The 25,978-nt window shown below is 37.6% G+C and overlaps 1 protein-coding gene across 2 annotated transcripts; it reads left to right on the forward strand.

The window, feature by feature from the left end:
• The first annotated feature begins 1,367 nt into the window (after positions 1-1,367).
• Positions 1,368-25,227, forward strand: PRT6 (proteolysis 6). Of its 2 annotated transcripts, none has more exons than XM_086589407.1 (19): positions 1,368-1,582; positions 1,653-2,756; positions 5,886-7,072; positions 7,181-7,321; positions 11,453-11,696; positions 11,787-12,530; positions 13,427-13,621; positions 13,763-13,831; positions 13,930-14,420; positions 17,421-17,472; positions 17,548-18,193; positions 21,207-21,415; positions 21,498-22,039; positions 22,118-22,228; positions 22,369-22,447; positions 22,578-22,655; positions 24,630-24,698; positions 24,787-24,890; positions 24,996-25,227. In XM_086589407.1, the coding sequence occupies exons 1-18, from the start codon at positions 1,541-1,543 to the stop codon at positions 24,859-24,861; spliced, it is 6,078 nt and encodes a 2,025-aa protein (XP_086445533.1). In that variant the 5' UTR covers positions 1,368-1,540; the 3' UTR covers positions 24,862-24,890; positions 24,996-25,227. The 2 variants fall into 2 exon arrangements, with proteins under 2 accessions (XP_086445533.1, XP_086445534.1); XM_086589408.1 differs by having other exon boundaries at positions 13,939-14,420.
• The last annotated feature ends 751 nt before the right edge of the window (positions 25,228-25,978 follow it).

Genomic DNA, 25,978 nt, shown 5'->3' on the forward strand with positions numbered 1-25,978 from the left:
CATAATTATTACATGTATAATTACTACATACATAATTACGTTTAATTTAGATTTACCTTATTCTTAGTAAATGCATCATTATCCATTCCTCTATTTTCTTCACTTTGAACTTGTTCTACATTTTCTTCTTGAATGGGGTCACTTGAAACTTGTTCTACATTTTCTTCTTGAATTGAGTCATGATGCATTACATTTTCTTCGTCATCTTCATGTTCTAAAATGGGGTTGGGCTCTTCCATTAGTGTTTAGTATTAGTATTAGAGTTTAAATGTTTAAGGGTTTATGGTTTTTTACGGTGGAAGAGAAGAGAATAGAAGAGAAGGGCTGAAAAGGTTGTAGCAAGTCAAATTCACTTTGGTTTGGGAGGACAAAACAACTTTTGGGACCAATGACACATTTATAATAAGTGTTTTAGTTTTTGGGGTCTGCCCAACACAATATGGGGTCGACAGTAACGAATACCATAAGTTATGGGTCCTATTACTGCCGGACCCCAATTTGTGTTGGGCGGACTAAAAAAAAAACAATTATTACAAGTATGCTATTGGTTTTAAAAAATCTAAAAAAAAACAATTATTACAAGTATGTCATTGGTCCCCAAAAAATTGAATTTGAAACCCCAAACTTAAACGACCCGGCTAGGTCGTTTGGACTAAGTCCCAAACGACTTGGCTACACCGTTTGGGACTTAGTCCAAACGACCCCGCCACACCGGTCAAGAGCACAAAAAATAGAACTTTGAATTTTTTTTCAAAGTTCAAATCCCAAACGACATGACCACATCGTTTTGAACTAAGTCCAAACGATGTGACCATATCGTTGGAGACTTAGTCCAAACGGTGTGGTTGGAGACTTAGTCCAAACGGTGTGGCAATTTTTTTATAAGTCCAAATCCCAAATGACATGGCCATATCGTTTTTGACTCAGTCTAGACGGTGTGGCCATGTCATTTGGGATTTGAACTTTGAACAAAAATTCAAAGTTCTCGCTTTTTGGCTCTTGACCGGTAGGGTCGTTTGTTTGGATTAAAAGTCCCAAACGACTCGCAAACAACACCGCCGGACTTATTCCAAACGACCTACAATGGCCGTTTAAATTTGGGGTTTCAAATTCAATTTTTTGGGAATCAATGGCATACTTGTAATAATTGTTTTTTTTTTGGATTTTTTGAACCGCCCAACACAAATTGGGGTCCGGCAGTAACAAATACCTAAATTATTGTAGTAGGCCAGTTGCACTACCTCGTGGAAGTAAAATGGTGGCCAACACAATTGCAGATCCCAAGTTGGGCCGGGCTTATTTGGGGGTCTGCCCAACATAATTATACATAAAATTATAAATTGTTTGCTTACAGAACCGAACCGTATAAAGATTAAGAAGTCGGATAGCTTACTTACTAAAAAAATCAGGCCACTACTACTAGCCCAAAGCAATAAAAATTCATTCTTTAGGGTTTCTAAATTAAAAATACACACTGGGTCGCGAAACCTTGCGATCCAATTTCTGGTGTTGTTCTGATTGGTTACTTTTCTTTTCTGGAATGGAGCTCGATTCTTTTTCTCCTCAAGACCGTATTTTACAGGTAAATCAATTTTTAATTATGGACACGTGTCTGAATTAATTCTGAACATTTTTTTTTTTTGTGTGTGCAGAGACTACATCAATGTGGAGTTGGAGAGGAGCAACTTAATAAACATGAGTCAGGTGTAGTTGAATTTGTGAAAGAGAATAGGTTTTTGTTAAGTGAAGCTGTGTATGCTATTTTACCTAATAAAGATGACTTACTAGAGGCGTATTTAGAAGCTAATGAAATTGATGGAAAAGTTAAGATTAGTGAAAGAATGAAAGATGAATTACATGTAAGTATTGACTGGTTGAAATGGTTAATGTTCGAGGATGAACCTGTTGAGTCGTTAAAGAATCTTGGAAAATCTAGTGTTGGTCAAAGGGGTGTTTGTGGTGCTGTTTGGGGAAGTAAGGATATAGCTTATAGGTGTAGGACATGTGAGAATGATTATACGTGTGCTATATGTGTCACGTGTTTTCAGAATGGGAACCATAAGGATCATGATTATTCGCTCATGTATACGGGTGGTGGGTGTTGTGATTGTGGGGATGTTACTGCATGGAAGCGCGAGGGTTTTTGTTCTAGGCATACAGGATCGGAACAGATACGTCCTCTTTCTGAGGAAATTGCTAACACTGTGGGACCTGTTCTTGACTTGCTATTTGGTTATTGGAAAGAGAAGCTAGTGGATACACAAAATGCTGATGGTGGGATTGTTGGCGAAAACTATGAATGTGTGATGGTTTCTAAGGAGTTGACAGCCACTGTTGTTCGGATGCTTCTTGAATTCTGCATGATTAGTGAAAGTCTGCTCAGTTTTGTGTCAAAAAGAGTGTTTTCATGCGTTGGTTTATTGGATGTTCTGGTGAGGGCTGAGTGTTTCATGGGCAAAAATAAGGGAAAGAAGCTCCATGAGGTGCTTTTGAAATTGTTGGGAGAACCTACTTTTAAGTATGAGTTTGCAAAAGTATTTATAAATTATTATCCAGATGTTATAAAAGAAGCTATAGAAAAGAGCAGTGATGCCGTTCTCCAAAAGTATTCTCTACTTTCTACTTTCTCTGTTCAAATTTTCACAGTGCCAACTTTAACACCACGTCTAGTCAAAGAGATGGGTCTGCTTGACATACTGTTGGGATGTCTAGGGGACATCTTCTATCATTGTACCGGCGAAGAGGGTCATCTACAGGTACTGAATCAATCTTTTTTCACGCTTTCTGTTACTGCTTCCTTTATCTGATAAATCGCATCTGTTTACCGATCAATTTATTTATTTATTTTTTCAGAAAATGGGTCAGTATATAGGGGACTCTTTTTGGTATTTGTGGGGCTGTAATGATTCTCTTTATCGAATGTCATCATTAGTAAAATTTTCTTCTTACCCATTAAAAAAAGAAGAAAATATTGAATCCCTGTAAGTTTGAGCTCATCTGTCGCAAAAATGTAATAATTGAGTCCATGCTATTTTTGTCCCTGCCATACAACATTTATCCCTTTGAACTTCTTTATTGTACACTAGGAAACAAGTAAATACGATCTTGCTATGAATGCTAAATTATGTAATGCGATTCTGCATGTACTGCTCCCCTAGTCCTATACTCCTATGCATAATGGGTGCTAGGAAGGACATTTTACAACACTGCACTAAACTCCACTATCTCATCCAAAATGAGTTTCCCCAAAGCAGGACACAATCACTCTTCTCCACAAACTCTAACGTTCCTTTCCAAACCGCCACAATCACTTACCCAGCAAAACTTGATTAAAACTGTTCATGGCTTGAAGACCTAAACCCCTGTCCTTCTTAACCAAACAACACAACTCCCACCTAACCAAGTGATAGTGATGTTGCTCGTCCAAATCATCCCAAAGAAAATTCCTTATAATTTCTTCAATCCTGTTTGCAACACTCTTGGTAATTGAGGAAAAGAGACATAAAATAGATAGGAAGACTAGCTAGGGTGCTTTTAATGAGGATTAACTGCCCCCTTTTGATAAAAATCTGCACTTCCAACTTGCCAATTTCTTATGAGCTCTTTCAATGACCGGGTCAATAGATTTTATTAGCACCAACTTATTATGATTGATCCATTTACCATTGGGTTATTATCATATCAAAGACAATTATGAAATGTAAGCGGAAGTCACTATTCAATATAACTGATGGCGTTGTTTTTAAAGAATATTATAAATTAAAGTATTTTCAAAATCCATGTGGGCCAAGTGGGGGAATGTAAGAATATTGTATGTCCCACATGTTTGGCATAGAAATAATCTTTGTGGTCAGTAGATCATATCCAAAAGAAACTATGTTATAATTTTTTTTGTAGGTGTAGTTGTTAGTTGTTTTAAATTTGATACATTATTTTGAGGTCCTATAAGGAGGGGCGGTTATACTCCAAAAAAAAAAAAAAGAATTATAAGCTAATTTTTGGCAGATATGTTCTCCACACAATAGAGATTATCCTCACAATTTTTGATGAGGTTAGACATCTTCAAATGAGATGATTTTTTGTGAGGGTGTTCTCCATAATGGGAAGACTATATCCACAAAAAATCACCCCTTAACTCATCTTGTAATTCCACTTTTAGTGATGGAGTTCTTTCGGAGTCTGTATTGGGTGGAGTTCATATAACCATCCCCTTGTACATGATTGACTGCACACACACACACACACATAGCCACTCCCTATCCGGACCACTCATTCTCTTAGAACCAACGGACCAGATCTAACGTATCTCCACAACTAAAACAGCCAAAATAAGGGGGGTAAACTGGTAAATTATCCTCCCCATCTTTTAACCCCAACAAATCAAATTAGATCGACCTTTTTCTCCAGCAACCCTTCTTCTCCAACTTCTCAACACTTTCTTCCCCAAAAAACCTCCCCGACTCTCTTTATGAAATTTCTCAAGAATTACTAGGTTTCATCACAACTAAGATGACAAGCTATGTTGATTACTTTTGAGTTCGCTTAGTTTGTCCAACATGGCGAGCAATATTACTGCAAAAACCCCACAGTCGACTCGCTCAAAGTCCATGGTTATTGCTTTCTCGTTATAACAATGACAACACTTTATGTGATACCCATTGCTGTTTTTACAATTTAGCTGATAGTAGAACTTATTCTCTTGAGCTTCTAGAGGTTATTGGTGATAAAAAACAGTGTTGGGGTTCACCTTATGAATGGGTAGTTTATGGGCAAGAAGCTAGCCCTTTGATTAGTCTATTGAATCCATTAACTAGAGCTCAAATTCAACTGCCTTCCTTGTTTTACTACCGTTCGACTTCTCCGAATGATTATAACAATGTTCTCCCATGGGATCAGATCGATTACCTCACTGATTGTACCATTGTCAAAGCTGTTCTATTCGGAAATCCATCTCTGAGTAGTGATTTCGCAATTATGGCGTTGATGGAAGGTGGGAATTGTAGTTTGGTTTTTTTTTTTCATTCTGGAACTGAGGCTTGGGCTCTTTTTACCGACACAGATGATAATCATGATATTATTTTGGGAGATGTCATTTGTTTCAAAGGGAAATACCATGTTGTAGATTTGGATGGAAATATTTATCACTGCCGCTTGGCTGTTTCACCAAATTTGATTATACTTATACTTATGCTGTAGTGTTGTTTTTTTCGGTAATAATTATTTTGGTTGCTAGAGTGGAGAAGTTGGAGAAGAAGGGTTGCTGGAGAAAAGGATCGATCTAATTTGTTTGGGTTAGAAGATGGGAAAAGGATCGATCTAATTAGTGAATTGTAGTTGCATTTTAGTATTTTATTTAGATGAGTTTAGCAAATTGTTTTGGTATTGAGGTAAAATTTTGAGTCTATTTGTGCTCAATTATCTCTAGCTTGTGGTTGAAGTTGAGCTTATACATAATACAAGTCAAATCAAACTCTGGAGCCTATGATCGAATTCAAATTTGTAGTCTAGAAGAATAGGAATCTAGACTCATTGAGCTACTTGAATACTTGATGAGTCAATTTTGAGCTCAGGAAATAAAGGTTGAACAAAATTTGAGCTCGACTCGAGAGATACACGAGCCGAGCTTGAGCACCCTAGTACTTGACACGAGTAGCTCGATGACCAGACCTATCTTAGATGATGTATTTAAATTAGAGCTTGACTGATATGGTTTTATCGTTTTTGGTGTCATTTTACCATGAAACAACTAGATGAGTAGATGATATAGCTTAAAGATTTTTTTGTTATTCATCTAGCCTTCAATGTACCATTTGCGATTGTCAGTCTCAAATATTTATGTTCTGATCATTTGTTTCGTATTTTAATTTCATCTCTTTGTTTTGCAGATTGGTAAATGGGCAAGTTTATATGAAACAACTCTTCGTCTAGTTGAAGACACACGCTATGTTATGAGCCATGCAGAGGTTTCTGAGTATGTAACATGTGAGCAGCCAGATATCTCCAGAATTTGGATCCGCCTGTTGGCTTTTGTCCAAGGTATGAACCCTCAAAAGAGAATTATGGATATTCACGTGGAGGAAGAAAATGAGCACTCACATATGCCCTTTGGATTGGGACGCTCTACTGCAAATGTAAATTCTCTCTTGGTCGCTGGAGCATTTTCTGGTGGAATGAAGGATGTCATTGACAACAGTTGTGGTGTTCGCCATGCCAAAGTAGGCAAGCTTTCTGAAGAAAGCTCTGTCTGTAGTACAACGGGGAGGAGTGGTGCATTGGATGGGGAGTTCCAGGTTGGTGAAGTAAGTTATGAATTTGGCAATCATTTATCAGTGCCATCTTCTGTGATGAGGCTAATACTTGAGTGCCTGAGGGCTTTAGAAAATTGGTTAGGGTTTAATTGTGTATTAAGAGATCCCAAAATTTTCTCATCTCAAGAAACTTCGAGTAATGCTAGCAATTATTTAGGATTGAAAAAGACAATATGTAAGAGTAGAAAGGGTAAGAGTATTTCAAAGTTATATCAGACATCTTCTGCTAAAACTCGACTTGGTGCATCAACCGAACTTCATGATGGTGGACAAAGCCTATTGCGAGCACAAAACACCAACTTGATGGCTACAAATGACATGGATGTTGGGTATGCCCATACTGGTTGCGTCCCTGATGAAAGTATTATGGAGACTGACAGCTGGAATGAATCAGAGGCACTTGGTGTTTTGAGTCTGTCAGACTGGCCAGATATCGTTTATAATGTTAGTTCACAGGATATTTCTGTTCACTCTCCTTTACACCGACTACTCGCTACGCTGTTAGAGAAAGTATTGAACAGATGTTATGGTGCATCCAAAGCTTTGGATGTAATGAATCCTGTTTCTGATTTTCCATCATCTGGATGTTCACATGATTTTTTTGGCTGGTTACTGGGTGGATGTCACCCATTTGGTTTCTCTGGCTTTCTTATGGAGCATCCCCTGCGAACAAGAGTATTTTGTGCTCAAGTGCGCGCTGGCATGTGGCGGAAAAATGGTGATTCAGCTGTTATCATTTATGAGTGGTATCGTTTAGCTCGTTGGTATGTCAATTATCTCTGTGGGGCTTGTAGTCTAGACAAATTTGACTTTACGACATTTATTCTGCTTTTCATTGATGGAAGCTTTATTCTCTATGCTCTTTTATACAGGTCTGAGCAGGGATTAGAGCTCGATTTGTTTCTGTTGCAGTTTTGTGCTGCATTAGCTCCTCCTGATCTGTATGTTAAGAGACTTTTGGATCGATTTGGGTTATCAAGCTACCTGTCTCTTAGTCTGGAGCGGTCTAATGAGTAGGTGCCCCACCTTGCTAACTTTGTCGTAGTGATATAAGCATGAAGATATGTTTGAATTGACTACAGCTTGCACAACCGAAATTTCAGAATATTTTAACACTGACATTTTTTAAGCATAGGGTTGGGATATTTGATATTTCCCATCTCGATTTTTTGGAATACCTAAGCAGTTAGTAAAAATTGGCAAGATTTCGTGAGTTTTTCTTCTATTGTTATAATAGTAATTCCATGCTCATCTGATTCATACTTTGGATATCTGAAGCATGGTTTTCATGATGCATGTAGGACGCATTTTTGTATAGATATACATCCACTGGTGTAACAGTTAGCTAGGCAATATCCCCTGACTTGCATTGCTAAGCCCCTACCTTCGTGCGAAAATGGGGTGTGTCATGTCATTTGCAACTTTGCAAGTGTTTTTGCAATCAATAAATGTGTTTTCTTGAAACATGATATATATCTCCTGAAAATTTGCAATTTTGTTCTTTCATGCATTTTGTATACCATCTGATGTTAAAGAAACCTAATCTAATCTGTTGCTCACAGTTCAAAATTGATAAAATTCACCTCCATTTAACAATTAACACAAGTTCTGCAAAACTTTTTCTCAAGATTTCTCTATCTTTGTCACTTGCCACATCTCTCAACACTTTTCCTCCACCTAGTATTCTACAGGGAGCAAGCGTAAGTGGGAGACAAGCTGCTTTTCAATCGAATCTGTTGAACATCTTAATAACATTATCGAAAAATGTCTTTCAAATCAGTTGAATTTCACTAAGAAATTGCTGGAATTTTTGAAGGCCACTTCTTGTTGATTCTAACACAGAATACCAAGATATGGGAAGGTAACAAGAGATACCAATTCGCTAAACAAGCTTTTATTAGTCAACGAAGTTAGTTTTCGTTTTACAACTTGGGGCAATTTTTTTATAAGCCTCCAGGGACTTCAAAATGAAAATAGAAACATCTAGAAAAGTCCTAAGTCAATTATACTAATCAGAGGAATCTAAAATACTTGAGAAAAAAAACCTTTGGGAACCATCTTAAAACTGAAGTTACAAGGACAACACCATATACTAAACATAATTTGTGTACATGACATAAGATGTGTTATATACCTAATTTGTTGGTAGTTCGTTGTACCGACACTTCGTCACGTACCCATGCAATCTAGAACACATAAAAGAATAATTGTTTTAAAACAAATGTTATCAAATATGGGCAAGGTTTAAGAAGAAGCTTCTTAACCTCAAGGCACTCTATCTCTATGAGGCTTATGCCTCAATCAAGCCTCGATCACAAAAAAAAAACAACTTAATTTTTAAGTATCTTTTTGAAATAGTCTTGTTTTGTCCATTAAACAAAGATTGATGGTGGTTGTGAGGAGAGAAGTAAAAAAAATTGGAAAAAAATTAAGTTTTTAGGATCTTGGTTTACTTTGCTAGTGAGGCTTAAGCCTCAGTGAACTAATATCCTTAAAGGCTTGAGGTGAGCTTCAAGGCGTAAGTCTCGATGATCTTTTTGGAATACGGTCAAATCGTTTCAATTTAACCCCATAACATTTTGGGCGATTTACTTAAACTTTCACAGTCTAACTTGATCGGAACTTAGGACATAAGACATAAGTGGCATTCCATGAATACACACACTCTTTAGATAATCCGTTTTAGTCTTAGCTTTAGCCACTCCACGTAGGAATTAAGTACATTGTCATCATCAACCTTCACTCTCACCTTGGTTTATGAGTTTCAGAATCTCTCTTGATGTGAACCTGCTTATCAGGGTGCCAAGGTAGCATAAGACCAAATAGATTGATAGCATACACCGATGTCAGAGTTACATAAGGAGTTGTGGTAAAATTACATTAGTCCAACCAAACATGATATCCACCAACCTAGTATAAGACAGAAGGATCCCCTATCTTCATCTCTTTATTACATTGGTGGTGAAGGTGTTGGGCAAGATGATTAGTAAAGCTAATGGATTTGGTTTCATTGAGGTGTATGTTTTGTATCTAACCTACAATTTGTGGATGATATTGTGGTCTTCCCGGGTAGGGACTTCTGAGAGTTTGATTCCTAAGTGATTCTTTGTTGCTTTGAGGCAACCTTCGACCTTAAGGTTGAGATTGCCAAAGGTAAAGTGTTTGGGTGGTTCACACGAGCGATGTTAATGGGACGGGCGGAGCCATTGGTTGTGATGCCAGACCCCAACTATTGAGTTTTATCGAGCTTCGGCTTGGTGTCATTGTAGGTCGGTTGCCACGTGGGAACTTGTAGAGCAAAACCTTGGTCGGGAAGTGGAAGGGTGTTAGTGGCGGTACATATGGAGAGGGGCGAGAGTGACTTTAATGAAGAGAGAGGGGCGAGAGTGATTTTAATGAAGAGCTCCTTACTGAGCGTTCTGATGTAGGTCATGTCCTTGTTTCAGATGCCACAAAGCATGGTTAAGAGGTTATTAGAAATTTTCTCGTAGGATGAATTCGATGAGTTGTATCACATGGTTAATTGGAAGGTGTGTCTCTGTCTTAGATTCTAAGAGAGATAAAGGGGTTGGGTCAGTGGAGGATTCGAGAGTTCAATTTGGTCTTACTGGGCTAATGGCTTTGGTGGTTTTGGGGAAGCACGATAGGTTATGAAGGCTCGTGTAGGTCCTTACATATATGGTGGTGAAAGAGTACTCTGGGCGGCCTCGTGGAGTTTCAAAGAGAGGTTAGATACAGAGGATATATGGGTTGTGAGATGCCATTTGATGCAGGAGCATCGAAGAATATTAAATAGTTCTATTTATATTATTAGCATGTTGCACGGATGCGGACATTGACGCGGATGCGGCAAAGGACACGGAAATTAATTAATATTTATAATTTTATTTTATATAAATTAAACATTAAAAACTAAATTAAATGTATCAACATTCATAAATTCAAAACTATTAAAGATAAATAGCCACAAAATTAAGTTTAATATTTCCTAATCAAACTTTAAAAGCATGCCATAAGTCTTAACAAAACAAAAAAATGAAAAATTGAGTTTTTTAATATTATTTTGATTTATTTTTTATTTTTTTAGGTAAAAATCCGCATCCTGATCATGTTGACCGCGTCCTGATTGCGTCTTGACCATGTTGACCGTGTCCGTGTCCGACGCGGACACAACCTATTAGGAGGTGCGTCTGTGCTTTAGAGATTATTAGTAGTTTTATTAAATTAGTAGAGTTTCCTATTTGTTTTAGAAGCAATGTTTCTATTTTGGAGTCCAACTAGAATTAGGAATGTGGTTTATTATATGAAGGCATCTAGGCCTTGATTGTTAGATGGTTTTTATGGAATAGTAATTCTAAGAGAATAATTATTCTTGTTGAAGGTTTAAACCCTAGTTTTAGGTGTTTCTTTCATTAAAATTAATTGATGGTTAACCATTATTGAAGCTTCCGTCAACAAGTTACATCACCGTTATTCTTGGAATTCCCAAGACTGTATGCTATCTCATTTTTTAAATATCACAACTGATTGGCAAAAATGCAATCCCTAGGGTCTTCTTTTTGGAAATGTTGTGTATGGATTGAAAATCAGCAGAAAGAGTTGAATCACTACACCCCAGTTCTTCCTGAAGAGGATTTTCTCACCATTGCTGACCTCAAATCTTATATGCATGGGATATTCTTCCTTGTTGTTCATGATCCCTCTCCTGCACAGCTATATGCTGAACTCGGGTTGTATACCATGATACCATCCCACCCATCAAGCCAAATGGTACCTGTCATTCAGTAGAGCTCTTGAAATCCTCCATGTGCAAACTCAGGAGATTTAGGATCCGTCTTTAAACAGTGTTCCATAAGAAAGAACAGTACTTTCTTTCTCGGTTGTCTGTCTTAGTAATTTGAGTGAATACCTTCCATGCGGATGTTCATTTCTGCATTGGTGTTTGCACTCTCCAGTCTCCACCATAACAAAGTTATCTGTCCTAGTTATGTGTTATTTGCATTGTTCTACAAAAAGTCTTTATATTTCCTGAGGTTCTGATACTGTGATATTGTTCCAACATATCTTTTTCATCTTTCTATGAAGTGAATTTTTCCCATATTGAAAAAAAATTCTTAACTGACTTTTGAAAGCGTATGTTTCAGGTATGAACCAATTATTATGCAGGAAATGCTCACCCTTATCATACAAATTGTCAAAGAACGGCGTTTCTGTGGGCTTTCAACTGTGGAAACTTTGAGAAGAGAGTTGATCTATAAGCTAGCAATTGGAGATGCGACTCGTAGCCAGCTGATGAAATCTCTTCCTCATGGCCTCTCCAAGAATGATCAGCTTCAGAAAACTTTGGATACAGTTGCAGTGTATGCCAATCCATCTGAAATGAAGCAGGTCTGATTCAATGTTGCGAATGATTTGCAAAGATGTTTAGCATGCGGTAAATCTGCCTCTAAGATTTCATGATCTTTCTTTATGTTTCAGGGTAAGTATTCACTGCAGAAAGCATACTGGGATGAATTGGATTTGTATCATCTGCGCTGGAACTCGAGGGACTTGCAAATAGCAGAAGAAAGGTATTTACGGTTTTGTAAGGTTTCTGCTTTGACAGGCCAGTTACCTAGGTGGACAAATGTGTTTCATCCCCTTAGCGGCATTTCAGCAATAGCTACTTGTGAGACAGTCCTAAAAATTGTTCGTGCAGTGTTGTTCTATGCCGTTTCTTCTGATAACCAGTCTTCATCACGTGCTCCCGACGGAGTTCTTGTTACGACATTGCACCTGCTGTCACTATCTTTAGATATCTTGCAAGTGCAAAGAAAATCCAGTGAGCAATCATGTAGTGCTTCACATAGTATGGAAGGTTCTCATCATTTGATGGCCTTGGCTGGTGAAGAAGTTGATTTAGGAGCTACAAACAGGTCTGGTGCATGCAAGCCACAAAGCTTGTTATCACTACTTGTTTCTTTGCTAATAAAGCATAGGAAAGAATCTGTAAGAAGCTTTTCGGAGTCGGGGCAATCTGACCTTTCTGATATGATTGAAAATTTATTGAAGACGTTTGCTGAGCTTGACGTTGGCTGCATGACCAAATTGAAAACACTAGCGCCAGAAGTGGTGGGTCATATGTTTCCAGCGATTGATAATAGTGACATACATATGTCAGGTTCAACTTCCAGTGTTGGAGATCTCAAAGCTAAGGCTAGAGAGCGTCAAGCTGCTATAATGGTGAGATATGCATGGCTTTTCTTGTTTTATACTTCACGCTAGGTGTTTAAAATGAGCTCTGCCTGGTTGGCATTTTTAACTCTGTGTCTCTCAGCCAAAAAAGATAATAATAAGGAGAAAACGCCTTGTGTCAAATAAGATAATTTTTGTGCTGTATGTTTCATGATAACAAGGTTTGTTAGCTTTTGTAGGAATTCACACACATGTTTGAAACTTGTTACGGAGTAGTTCAACGAATATTTCATTATGCATTCATGCTTTTATAGTTATATGTAAATGGGTTCGTCATTCAGATGGATCTATAATTTGGTTTTATGCACCATTTGGGAGTTTTGATCATTAAAGTTGCTATGCAGATTTCGGATCACTCCAATAAATAAATTTATTTTCTGAAAACCCACACTTGGGTTGCGTGTGGTAATTTAGTTTAGGTTGTGTTACGTCTGTAGGAATATTTTTTTTGAGAAAATCACTATCTTGGACAGTACAAGGTATGGATGGATATAACGAATGTAAACAGAAACATAGAAAATAAGTTTAGATCGGTATAAAGCCTACTTCAATTATAAACCTAAACAGCTTGTTTTCCTTTCTTATAATTCAAAATTCTCCAGTCTCTAGACTCCCTGTTTCACTGCAGTGAGTGATTCACACTACTATGTTGCCATTAAATCTTCAAGTTTAAGATCTCTAACAGTGGGGACATGCCAAACCCAAGAACACAGGATCGTCTTACATTTGTATATGATTTACTGAATTTTTTGGAAATTGTATTCGAAGGCCTTAAATGTGATGATATTCAAAAAATGAGTCCACGGAGAAAGATTCTATCATGTTCTACAAACCAAATACAGCCTTAGTTTCCTAAGCCCAGGCTCACGTGGTTTGTTATGCAGGAGAAAATGAGAGTTGCCCAGTCTAAGTTTATGGCGAACGTTAAATCCACATCAAACATGGTTGTGAATGATTCAACATCAAAGCAAGAATTATATATGTCAGATGAAGAGCATGTCTCAGAAGAACCTCTTGTTTGTTCTCTTTGCCGAGATCCGGATTCTAAAAGTCCTCTATCATTTATGGTTCTTCTGCAGGTGAGACGCTAGGTTGTGCTTGACTTTTCTTGTACATTATAGCTGCATATGCTACAATGATTTCACATAATTCATTGTTCATTATTGTAGTTACTTTATGTGATGATCAAACCAAATCTTAATTGATATTTTTCGTGCAAGAAATCTCGACTTACCACTTTTGTTGAAAGAGGCCCTCCATCATGGGAACAGGCTTACATTTTAGACAAGGTGCGCATATATAAGACTTAAAAAATGTGACTGATCCTTTTGAAAGAAATGTTATGTCGTGCCATTCAGAAACGATTTCACCTTCTCATTTGTTGCAGTTGGTTCAGAATGCAGCGGATGAATCCACCAACGATGGGCTTCCTGGAGAAGTTTATGCTTTTATGAATTTCATTAAGGCACGACTTCCTCCTGCAAGGAATATCCAGCTTCCAAGTACATCCCAAGATGAAAGCATGGATACTGAATCCATTGAGACACTGGAAGATAATATCTATCGATCTATTCAGAGAGAGATGCAGTGTATCCTGTTGCATCCAAATGTTTTAGAGGACTATTTAAACAATTCAATGCTACCTGCTAAAGATTTGAACGACAGCACAGAACTTGTACTTTTAAAAAAATATGTTGCTTCACTTTCAGAACAACCTTCTGTTTCTAAAGATGGAAATGCATCGCATGAGTCCTCTGTTCCATTACCTTCATTTGATGGATTTGGTCCTACTAATGGGGATGGGATTTATATTTCTTCATGTGGCCATGCTGTGCATCTGGAGTGTCGTGACCGGTATATATCCTCTTTACGGGAAAGGTAATATTTGCTTATGAAAATACTTTTCTCTTTTTATTTCTTGGAATAAAAGAAAATGCTTTAAAATTTGTTTAATTTTTTTCTAAGTTACATTGATATGGATAGAAAGTGGGCTGACACGGAAAAATATAAAAAATGGGGGTATATCACATACAATATGTTATATGTGTCCGACACAGACACGTGGATACCTATCCGACATAGATTATTTTTGAAATGTGGCATGTCCATGTTACATAGTTTTTTTTTTAATAGTAGCACTTCCTTGAAGAGCGTTATGTCTCAGGTTGGAATATCGCTCTACCTATCAAAATTTCCGAAGTCTTACTTATCCACAAAACAAATGTCAAAAGTCTTAAATAAAGATGATACACGATGCTACTGTACTGAATATGTGTGTATTGGTTTATGTACCAAACCTCAGTGCATGTAAAGAACTCGTACTTTGCTTATCCTATGTTATCAAGTCCTGACCTAATTATGTTATATACTGGAGTGTCTTTAGTTGCTTTGCAAGATTTTCATGAGTCAAATTTTGGCTCATAGTCTGAACATTACTTTTGTAAAATCATTCTCAGAAACAAGGAGTGGAGGAAGTTAATATTACCCCCCTGTTAGTCTCATTGGCTGTCCTCATCATCCTGTTAGAGATGCTATCTAGAGTTGTAGATCAAGATCATGACCCTCTTTTTTTTGACACCAGATTTTAGACGATGTTGATTGCACATGAGGCCATTGGTGATAAGAAAATAATTAAAGAACCCTTGCAACATGATGTCTATTGGTTTTGGAAAGGTTGGGTGAAGTACTTCCACCAGATTGTGGTGCGAGAGCCCCTAACTTAAGAAGCTCTTTTTTATTTTTTTGTTTTTCTTTTGTTTTCACTCGGATTGGGCAACTTGTCACCTGTTTTGGTAGTAGGTTGTTGGGTTTTGTTAGGATTATGGGTGTATCTGGGCTTGGGGTGTTTGCTGCTAGGATATTAGTTGGTGACTAATCTTCAACGTGTTGATGTGATTTCAATGGTTATATAGTGTAGTACCTTTTATCAATGGAAAGAAAAACAATAGACTATAATATACTTGTTGGATCTTTCAATTTTAGTATATTTGATTTATTATTTTTTCCTTGCACAGTTTATGCTTGTGTCAATTGTGAAAATATTAGGCGGAAGCAACATAATTTAAGAACAAAAAACCAAAAGTTGGGCTATAAAAATAAACAACTTTTATTTCTCCAAAAATATATACCATTAAAGAGGCTCTAATGGCCTTGGATTCAAAACCTCCTTCAGCTCCAAGCAAACTGAAACCTAGAACAGACTCGAAATAAACTAAAACTCTTTAGTAGTAAAATGAAAACAAAGATAACAAGTAAAAATATGATGCCATCATGGATTGATAGCTTGGCTGAATCCTAATTCTGGTCATGATGGTCTTTTGCGTGACTCGTGTAAAACATCTTTCGAGGCTCTTTCTTGAGCTATGCATGGGTAAAACCAGCAACATCATATCTAAGGAAAACTTCCATAGATATGGGAATATGGTTTGAACGTAATGGATGAACTTTTGAGTGTAGAGCATTGAACTCGCAAATGGTCAAATTGGTCATCATACCTATAAAGGGCCGCCTTTGTTACTGGATTAAAGTGCATGTAGAACTGTAGATTTGAAAAGCATTTATTTTGAACACTTTGTGGTGAGATGGTGGGATATTATGTGTAGAGATTCTTGAGTGGTGGATCTGTAGAATGTAGTCTTTGAGAATGTTGTATTTTTTTCTTTCTTTTATTGTAATTGTCTTTCACTTTACTGTTAAAAAGAGAGGCAAATTTCCATAGGAGTCGTGTCATTGGTCGCATTCACAGGAGTTTAATTACCCTCAATAGTAAGAATATTGTTTTTCCTTTTTTTTTTTCTTTTTTTTCTGGGACAATACGAAGGCCGATGTCCGATCTACGCGCTTCAAACCACTTGATTATTGGCTTTTACAGTTAGGAAGTAGTGGAAGTGAAGCGGACATTTGACTGGAAGGTGCATGATCAGTGGAAAGACTTTATCTCTTTTCAGCTTTCAAGGCCATTTTATGAGTAATACCAATGTCTGGTAAATCCGTAAGAGTAAGTGTATCGCAAAGAAACTTTGAGTATTGGTGGATCTTGGTAATTGATGCCTTTGTCGGTTCCAACATGGTGGTAGGTTTCTTAGTGCTCACAGTCCTTGAGATTGAAAATGTCTTTCACCATCAATCTGATTTTTCTGATTACCAAGGTGTGAAATAGGGTTAACTGTGATTTAACAGACCCATCTGCCATTTCATTAACCTCCAAAGACAAAGAAAGGAGTTGAACTACAGGCCGCTTACAAATAATTTCGTTTTAAGTTCCCAAAATCTTCTCCAAGGCATTGACTTTGTCAGCTTTAGCATTCACATTAGTGCGATCGTTTCTACCATCAGTCCCTTTTCCTGATATATTGTGAACACTTTTTTTTTAGTGTCCTTATACTTTGTTTCAACCAATGTGCGTCTTCCTTTTTATTCATTGAACCAGCCATTGAAGAAAAGGAGGAAATTAGGTCCGATCTTGAGGAGAAAAATTTGAATTTAAATGGAGATTGATGAATGGATTGCTGGCTCCACATAACAGTTTCATCTCTATTCAAACTTGCCAAGTTTGTCCTTCAAAAAACATCTTGAAAACGAGCTTTTGATCACTATCTCTAGAATCAGAAAGTTTGAATTCCAAAGAGGAAATGTAACTCTATAAGTTAGCTTTCATTTGTAGTGCCCTTCGCAGGGAGGCTGGAGGTTTTCGGATGATTGTAAAATGGGTGTTGCCTTATGATTTCTCATCTCAAAGGTGCTTACGCATTTGTATTCTAGAGACCAAGTATTAGTAGAGGACACTTACCGTTAATCTCTGGCTGTATTCTCTTAAGTTGTGTAAGATGTTTCTTCACTCAGTCGGACATGATGATATTAATTTCACTTTTCAAACAGGTACAATAGGAGAATTGGTTTTGAAGGAGTTCATGTTGTGGATCCAGATAAGGTATCGAGTTTCTGTCAACATTTCTTTTGTATTTCATGTTGGTTTTCTTACCTCATTTTTCTTATATATTGTCAGGGAGAGTTCCTCTGTCCCGTATGCCGCAGACTTGCGAATGCAGTCTTGCCTACAGTTCCCGGTGACTCTAATCAGGTTTGGAAGCAAAGGATGATGTCTGGCCCCAGTTCAGAAGTACTTCCAGACTTTTCAACTAAATTGGGAGCTCATGCTCTACGCCTTCCACAAGCTCTCTCTCTTCTTCTAAGTGGTGCCAATGTGGTTGGAAAGGGTGAAGTTTTGCAAGTATTCTCTTTGCTTCAAAGTCAGCAAAGGCAACCGACTCTAGAACCTGCATTCCGTAGATTGTGTAGAATGTATTTCCCGGATACTTGTGATGGGTTTTCAGAATCTGGGAGGGTAAGCCACTCTCTGGTTTTCTGGGACACCCTTAGATACTCACTCATTGCAACTGAAATTGCTGCTCGTGGTGGAAGGTCTACCTTGTCCACAGGAGGTCCAGTCTCTGGGGCCGGAGCCTTATATAGGGAATTAGAATCATCTTCTGGATTTATTTTATCCTTGCTTCTTCAAGTTGTTCAAAGCACACGAAGTGAGAATTGTCCTCAGGTGCTTCTAAGGCTTAGAGGCATTCAACTTTTTAAAGAGTCCATCTGTTCTGCTGTTTCAGTAGATCAATCGTCCATTGGCACTAGCACTCAAAGAGGTACAGTTACTGTTTCTCTCGTTTCTTTGATACATTAGAGTTTTCTTACTGTCAATTTGGTTACTTTACTGTCTTCTATACGTGTTTGCTGTTATATCCCTTGTGTTTAAGCCATTGTTATTTTGTCATAAATTAGTTTTTAATTTATTTGTTTAGGATGTCGTTAGATGGGACTTGGATTATGAATGTGGACCAAAGTTTCTAAATTTTCTTGTTATTCCTTCGAATTCTCTAAATTTTGTTCCCTTTGAGGTATAAAGAGTATTTTTTTTTTGAGCGAACGAATGCTGGGATATCCATTGCCAGCTTGCAGATGTGTTCTGAGGTAGGTGGTATGGTAGGGTGTGGAGGGAGAGAGGGTGGAGTTGGAAATTTAAAATTTAAGCTTTTGTTCTAACTTGGGTCAATCACAAGACTTTTTGGGACTGGTGAGTCAAGATACTTTTACCACTTCAGTAACTAGCCCAATCTCCATACATAGTTTGGGCTCTGTGGGTGAAAGGCCCAGTGGGAAGCCCAGAGGGGTGAGCTCTAGTAATAATAAAAAGAGTGGCCCAGGGAATCTAAAGGGGTGGGTAGTGAGACTAAGAAGTTCAGGACCATGATTAGGAAGTCCAGTTTATAGAAAAGAGTGGAAGATAGCAATTGTAACAACTTAACGGAGTAACCGACCATCAAAACGATCATACTTGTGATATATGGAACCACATTATAGTTTTAGACTTCAATCCAGCTGACAGACTCATCTGTAGTGAAACCCATTTCCAATTACCGTAAGAAACATCATTACTATTGATAACCTGTGTTGCGTGGGTACGGCGATTTTGGTGGCGTGTCTCATGTTGTTTCGTGTCAACACCGACTCGACACTCCAAGATTCTCAACTTCAAAGAAAAATGTGACTGTTTATGTTCAATCACGTCCAAACACTAAAAAAGGAAGAGGATAAAGAAAGAATGAAAGAGAGAAAGGGGTGCAGCATGTTCTTCTCCTTATGCACCATCTTCTTTCTCTTTGGTCTCATTTGTGACTGATTCTTCCCTAGCAGCTGTGCCAACCCAGATCTAGGGTAAACGACCTAAAGTTAGGTATGTGCTGACGTAAGACAATTACAAAATGGGTGGACAGTGGACACTACTAAATGGGCTAGTCTTGAAACAGGCAATGTGGATTTGGGACTTTCTGGAATTGGTATTATATTCAAGATCTAAACTTGGTAATAACAGTTTTAAATGGTTAATGGCCATGGGCCTTATCAAATATACTTTAAAAAAAATAGAAATTAAGCGTAAATGAAAATATTAGCCGGGTCCCCGTGTCTGATATCTAGACCTTGCCGTGTCGAAATCGCCGTACCAGTGTCCAAATCGGACACTCATACCCGTATTCATGCAACACAGTTGTTGACCTCATAACCTCAGAGATTATTCCTGCACCAAGCACCAACTAAGCTAAAGGGCCACCTTTTAACCACAAAGATTTCCAAAAGTCAATATGACCATTCTACAAGCCGAGTACTTGTTTTATACTGCCTCTTAATCCCCTCTAAGGAAGAGTGGCTAAAAGATGTAAACTATATGAATTTTAGCTGATAACGCATTTGCTTCTGAAAAAAACTAGGTCATACGGAGTTGGTGTCTTCGGAATTAGCGACAACTCCGACAAGCCAAACCTTTTTCATCATAAAAGCACTCTTTAACAGTCGGAGGAGATCTAGTTCCTAACCTGACTTCTTTACACGGAAATGTAAGTTCTCCCAAGCAACCCAGGCTCCCTGTTTTTCCCCCTCATATATATCCCAAAACAATTCAGACATAGTTTTCTCATCGTACAACGGTAGCTAAATCTTATCTGAAGTGACCACAAACAAAAATTCAATGTAATGATTACCTTGTGACTTAGACAAAATTTAGGGTTTTTATTAGAATCTGACAATCTGTTAATCAGTTTTTTGAACAGTACTATTTAGATATCCGTGGTGTAAACAAATTAAAATCCCCCAAAGTAGAGAGCATATTGACTGTGTCTTGCAATCCCTTAGCAAGGTATTACGGGAAGGCACTACCCTGGAGGTCTAGACTAGCACAAATTTTAACATTATTTAGAGGAAACTGTGGAGTCACAATTACAGACAAAACCTTGGAACTTCAATCAGTTACAAATGAACCCCCTTAGTGGGTTGGACCAGATTATTTTGATATCAAGAACGATCCTTGGAGCATCCTCTCCTTTTGTTCAAAGATCCTTCTGTTTCACTCCTTAAATCCCATTTGTTAGTCTTGTTTGGTCTCCTTTGAAGTGTTTGGGCGAGATCTGTCCTAGCAAACCAGTTTATAAAAATGGCTTTGTAGATAACAAGTGACGCCATTTTTCAATGTTGAAAGTATCTTACTATTTGGGTTTGGGTTTTTCTTTTTCTCTTTTCCCTCTTTGCTGAAATAATGTAGGACATTTCATTCTACAGACTTCTTTGGCTAGATTAGTAAGACAGACCATTAAATTTACCTAGGAAATAAAAGGACATCAGTTGCACTACCCCCCCCCCCCCCCTCAGTTGCAGTCTGACATTCTTTATGAGACACATAAATGGTTTCTGTCGCAGAAACTGTTGTCTTTCTTTATGGGACAACTCAGTCAAGATTGCTTAGTCTCCACTCTCCACTAGTCTTCCTTTCTTCAATTAAATGGCAGAGTTGAGAGTCTGACACCATGTAGAGATATTCAAGGATTAATTAGCTGCCATTTTTATGGTAGTTCCAATGTGGGTAGTTTAATGATTTCCTGTTTTAGTGCAAGGCTAGCAAAATGTATTGATCCATTCTTCTAATCATAGACATACTTTTGTCTAGGTGTTCACTTTCGCATGTATTGTCTAGGAGGCTTGGAGTGGTGATGTGTATGTATGTTATATAGCAGTGACAGATTCATGCCATGAAGATTGATGCATCTAGTTCTTTGTTTGTATTGGTCTATCTTTGCTCTAAATTTCCTCACAGAATTTATTTTATGGCAGGCAATACCTCATTGGTCCTGAAACATACTGAGAAGGATATTCTATATCCTGACATTCAGTTCTGGAGACGTGCTGCTAATCCTGTCCTTGCTCATGATCCCTTTTCATCAATGATGTGGATCCTATTTTCTCTTCCACGCCCTTTCTTGTCGTCTGTGGATTCTTTCTTTTGTCTTGTTCATCTCTTTTATTGTGTCTGTGTAATTCAGGTATTTTTCCACTATATTCTTTTGACGTTCTGATAGTTTCAAGGTTTTGGACCTCTATGTTCATTTGGTACTTGCATTCCAGGCCCTTATTACATGCTGCGGCCAAAACCAGTTAGATATTACCAAGTTAGGATCTGGTCATTGTCTGATTGATAACGTCTGCAAGATTAAGGCTGGATCTGTTGCTGCTCAAAAGTATTTTGTCTCTCACTACGTTGATTCTTCTTGCCATCCTAAAGATGTGATACGCATATTCGCTCATCCATATTTGAGAAGATGTGCATTACTATGGAAATTGTTGAAATCTTCAACGTCAGGACCATTTTGTGATAGATCTCACCAGCAGTGGGATATGTCATTCCATATGAATAATGATATATCAGAAAGTAATGCCGACCTTTTTATGGAGCTTAAAGAAGTGGAAGAACTGGAAAACATATTTCAGATTCCTGATCTGGCAGTTATTCTCAATGACAAAAAATTTTCTGCTCTAAGTTTGAAATGGTTCCATCATTTCTGCAAGGACTATGAAGTGCGGAGTTATGGACGGGTGCTGCATTCTACTCCAGCAGTTCCTTTTAGGTTGATGTGTCTGCCCCATGTCTACCAAGATCTCTTAGAGAGGTTTGTTTCCTGTATTCTTTTTTAGATATTTGAACCAGTTACTTTTTCTTTTGTGACGAAAGACTTTGGTTTTGCCAGATATATAAAACAACAATGTCCCAATCCCCAGTGTAAGAAAGTGCTTCCTAATCCAGCATTATGCTTGTTATGCGGTAGAGTATGCTCTCCACGACTGAAAACTTGTTGCAGGTTTAATGTTTTTGTCCTCTTAGACTTTGTTTTTCATACCTATGTTTGACTTGTCGAATTTGTACCGCTGGCGTCCATCCTTTATTCTTTTTATAGTGTTGTTATATTTAACGATACAAATTCTTGCTGCCTTTCTAAAGGGAAATGGAGGGTGAGGGTGGATGCCATGAGCATGCAAAGTTCTGCGGTGCTGGTATTGGAGTATTTTTGTTGATCAGGGTATGTTTTGAAAATTCTTGTGCTTGATTTTTCAACCACCCATCTGTGTTATTTATCTTGTGAACACTACATTAGTAATTTGTTAAATGTTGTTATGTGCTTTAATCTTTCTAACCCATTTCTTATGAAGAGAACCACAATCTTGCTGCAAAGGTCCGCACGTAATGCACCTTGGCCTTCTCCATACTTGGATGCATTTGGTGAAGAGGTAAAGTCACTGTTCAGCAATATAAGATGTACTTTTTCTTTTGTCATAGTAAAAGTGAGATGTTTAATATAGTCCCACACCGAACAGTGAAAGCCTAGCATGACAATATATAAGTTATTGGGCCTCTCTGCTCATTGCCAATTGTTTTGGAGTTGGATGTCTAGATTTTTAATTGGTATCAAAGCAAGCTAGTATTTAAAGGCCCATTTACTCCACGTCACCCAAGTTTGTTTGTTCACATGTTAGGCTCAAGGAATGCCTTGCGTGAGGGTGCATGTTGAGATTTTCAATATAGTGGCCACGCGAGAAAGTGAAAGCGTTGTTGTTGGGCCTCTCCATTCATTGACAGTTGCTTTTGAGTTGGATGTGTAGATTTTAATATGGTATCAGAGCAAACTAGTGTGTAAGGGACCATTTATTCCACGTTACCCAAGTTGGTTTGTCGATGTGTTAGGCTCAAGGAATGCCACACGTGAGGGTGCGTGTTGAGGTGTTTAATATAGTCCCACTCGAGACAATGAAAGCCTTGCGTAACAATATATAAGTTCTCGAGCCTCTCCTCTCATTCCCAATTGGTTTTGAGTTGAATGTTCCAAAATTTAATAGGTGTAAAACAATAAAGTTGCAATGTGGTGTTTCTAAAACCTTTAGTTTGTTCCCCAATATGGTTGCTATATTTTTAAGAACCTTCATAATAAGATTTAGTTGCTATTTTGAGATTGTTTATCCTAGGGTTATTGTTATGTGTTATAAAGAGTGACTGACACAATGCATAAACTGGATGCTAGTTTATTTTAAGTAATTGTTATTTATGTAGTTATTTCTTTTTTTAATTGAGATTGCTCTCTAAAATGGAGTCTTGGCCAAGGACTTAAAACATAAAAAAAAAGTTGGTTGATTTTTAAAGATTTTTGGATTGTAAGTAGTTGAGTTAGGGTTTGCCTTAAATCTAGCTCTTGCTCATCTTTGTGACTCTGTTGTTGATTTGAAGTTGCTTTCACTTTTAAACCTATCAAACTGGGATCAAGAAACGGAAAACCCTTGGGAACTTTGGAGTGGTGAAGATTAATCATTGAGAAGAAGTAGAGAGAAAAATATTAGCATAGAAAAACCTACTTGCTTCCGTTGTTAAATGCCACCACTAGCAGGGCTGCCTTTCACGCCAGCTACCACGTCTTGTTATTCTTAGCAAGCACTCCTATATTCTTGTCATTGCTTGATCTCAATTTCTTATTTTTTACCCCGAGGCTCGAGTTCTGAATCTGTTCATGAATGTAGCCAATCTGTATTGAAAAGAGTTTATTCCTTACTACTACAGTACTGTTTTGTGGTCTAGCTTCCAGCCAGATCTGAGTCAAGCAAGTCAACATCGAGCCAGCATGGGTTAGTAAGAGCTACAAGTTGAATCGAGCCGCCAGGAGCCAAGCCCAGCAAGCAAAAATATGAAGATTTTTTATTTTTTATTTTCTATTTTTCCGCTGGCATACTCAGAATCTTTCTGTCGTTTTGTAGCTACCCACCCTATTACTCAAACCGCATTGTCTATTTTTATTGTATCCTTTATCCAATATGTCGCACCATCCTATACCATGCCACTGCGACTGTACCACAGCCTCCACATCTCAAACCACATACATCGTCATTGTAATACCCTTGTGTTTTACAGGAACCGGCATTGCATGTGTTACTACATAGGTTTTGTCAAAAAATGAGAAACCAAGAGTTTGCAATAATGGAATACCCCATTTCTCTCATTGACAACTATTTCAAGTTCAGGGTGGTCGATAATTGTCAAGCCGTACAATCTGTAATGTCAGCTGGGCTTATTGAAAGAAGACAATTGTGTTTATTTATTTTTCTTGTATACAGTGGTAGTTCTCTTCATGCTTGCAGTCTTTGCTAAACGTCATGCTTATTCACCCGTTGCTTTCCTTCGTTGCATGTCTAATTTTTTATTTTCATTTTTCCTTGCAGGATGTTGATTTGCAAAGAGGAAAACCACTATTTCTAAACGAGGAACGCTATGTGGCTCTAGCTCATATGGTAAAGAAAACACATCCCTTTACCTAGGTTGTGAGTTGAACTGTGTAATTGTTTATTGGATATCTAAGACAGAGATACTGCATGATAGGTGGCAACCCATGGACTTGATCAGAGTTCTGAAGTTCTCCGTCAAACAACTATGGAGTCTCTCTTCATGATTTAGTTCTGAACCATTCAACTGTATTGTCAAAGGTACAAATAGATCTATTATGTTCTTGTAATTTTCTCCAGCTTTTGATTCGGCAGTAATCTGTATAAACCAAATATTGAACATATGATTGACCTGTGAATATACAGTGATATGTTAGATCAACATTACTTGAGTGGCAAAGAAAGATTCAAGTTGCCCCTGTATGCGGTTATCGCTGAGATCCTGGTATTTCTAGCGATTGGTTTGTTCTTACATCCAGGTGAAGGATGGGGCCTTGTATAAATATATTTCCAATTTCCAATTGTATAGTATATTGGGAAATCACTATTGTTAGTGAATATTTCTTGCAAAATTATGAGTATCAATTGTTTTTTCTAATTCCAGTTGTTGATTTATCAACTGTGGTATAATTTCATTTGCTTGTAGATGACGATTTTGTTTAACCAAAAAGGAGTAAATTCAAAAGAACCATTGGGAAGGTAATGAACTTTGCAAAATAACTTTGTATACTGAAAGAAGGTTACCTAATTGAAGATAGTTAGAGAAAAAAGATTCCAGTGTCAGAGAACGCTACTACTGGCTGTGTTGTTGTTCTTTTTTGGGTCGAACAATTTATTTTATTAAAATTTTGAAATAAATTATACAAAGGAAGCATGCAACAAATTGAGTTGTAAGACTTTTCTGAATAGCAAACCCAATCCTTCTACGTACATATTCATTAGAACTAGCTGTAATCACATTGCTATCTATTACTTTTTGTGCCCTTCTAAGCAGTTGAACTGCTTACCCATTACTTTTTGTGCCCTTTTAAGCCGTTCAACTGCTTCTGACACTAAAATACCAATTGTATCAAAGCTAAATAGGGCGAAACAGTTTTAGTTAGGAACACATGCTCTTTTGTGTTTCTCTACCATCGCTACAACTGTGCTATTAGTTGTTTCTCATATACAGAAATCTCCATTCCCAACTACAATTGGAGACACTCCAGTAACGCCAACACATTCATGTTTTTAGTTATAAATCAACATGTCTGCTGGTCGGAGTGTCTCTATATACCCTCTCTAGGGTTTGTTAAAAAGTCCACTAAGCCTCCTTCACTTGTATACCAAGGCGTCAAACCATGTCATAC

Source organism: Coptis chinensis, chromosome 2, assembly GCF_015680905.1.
Source record: "Coptis chinensis isolate HL-2020 chromosome 2, ASM1568090v1, whole genome shotgun sequence".
Classification (NCBI taxonomy): domain Eukaryota; kingdom Viridiplantae; phylum Streptophyta; class Magnoliopsida; order Ranunculales; family Ranunculaceae; genus Coptis; species Coptis chinensis.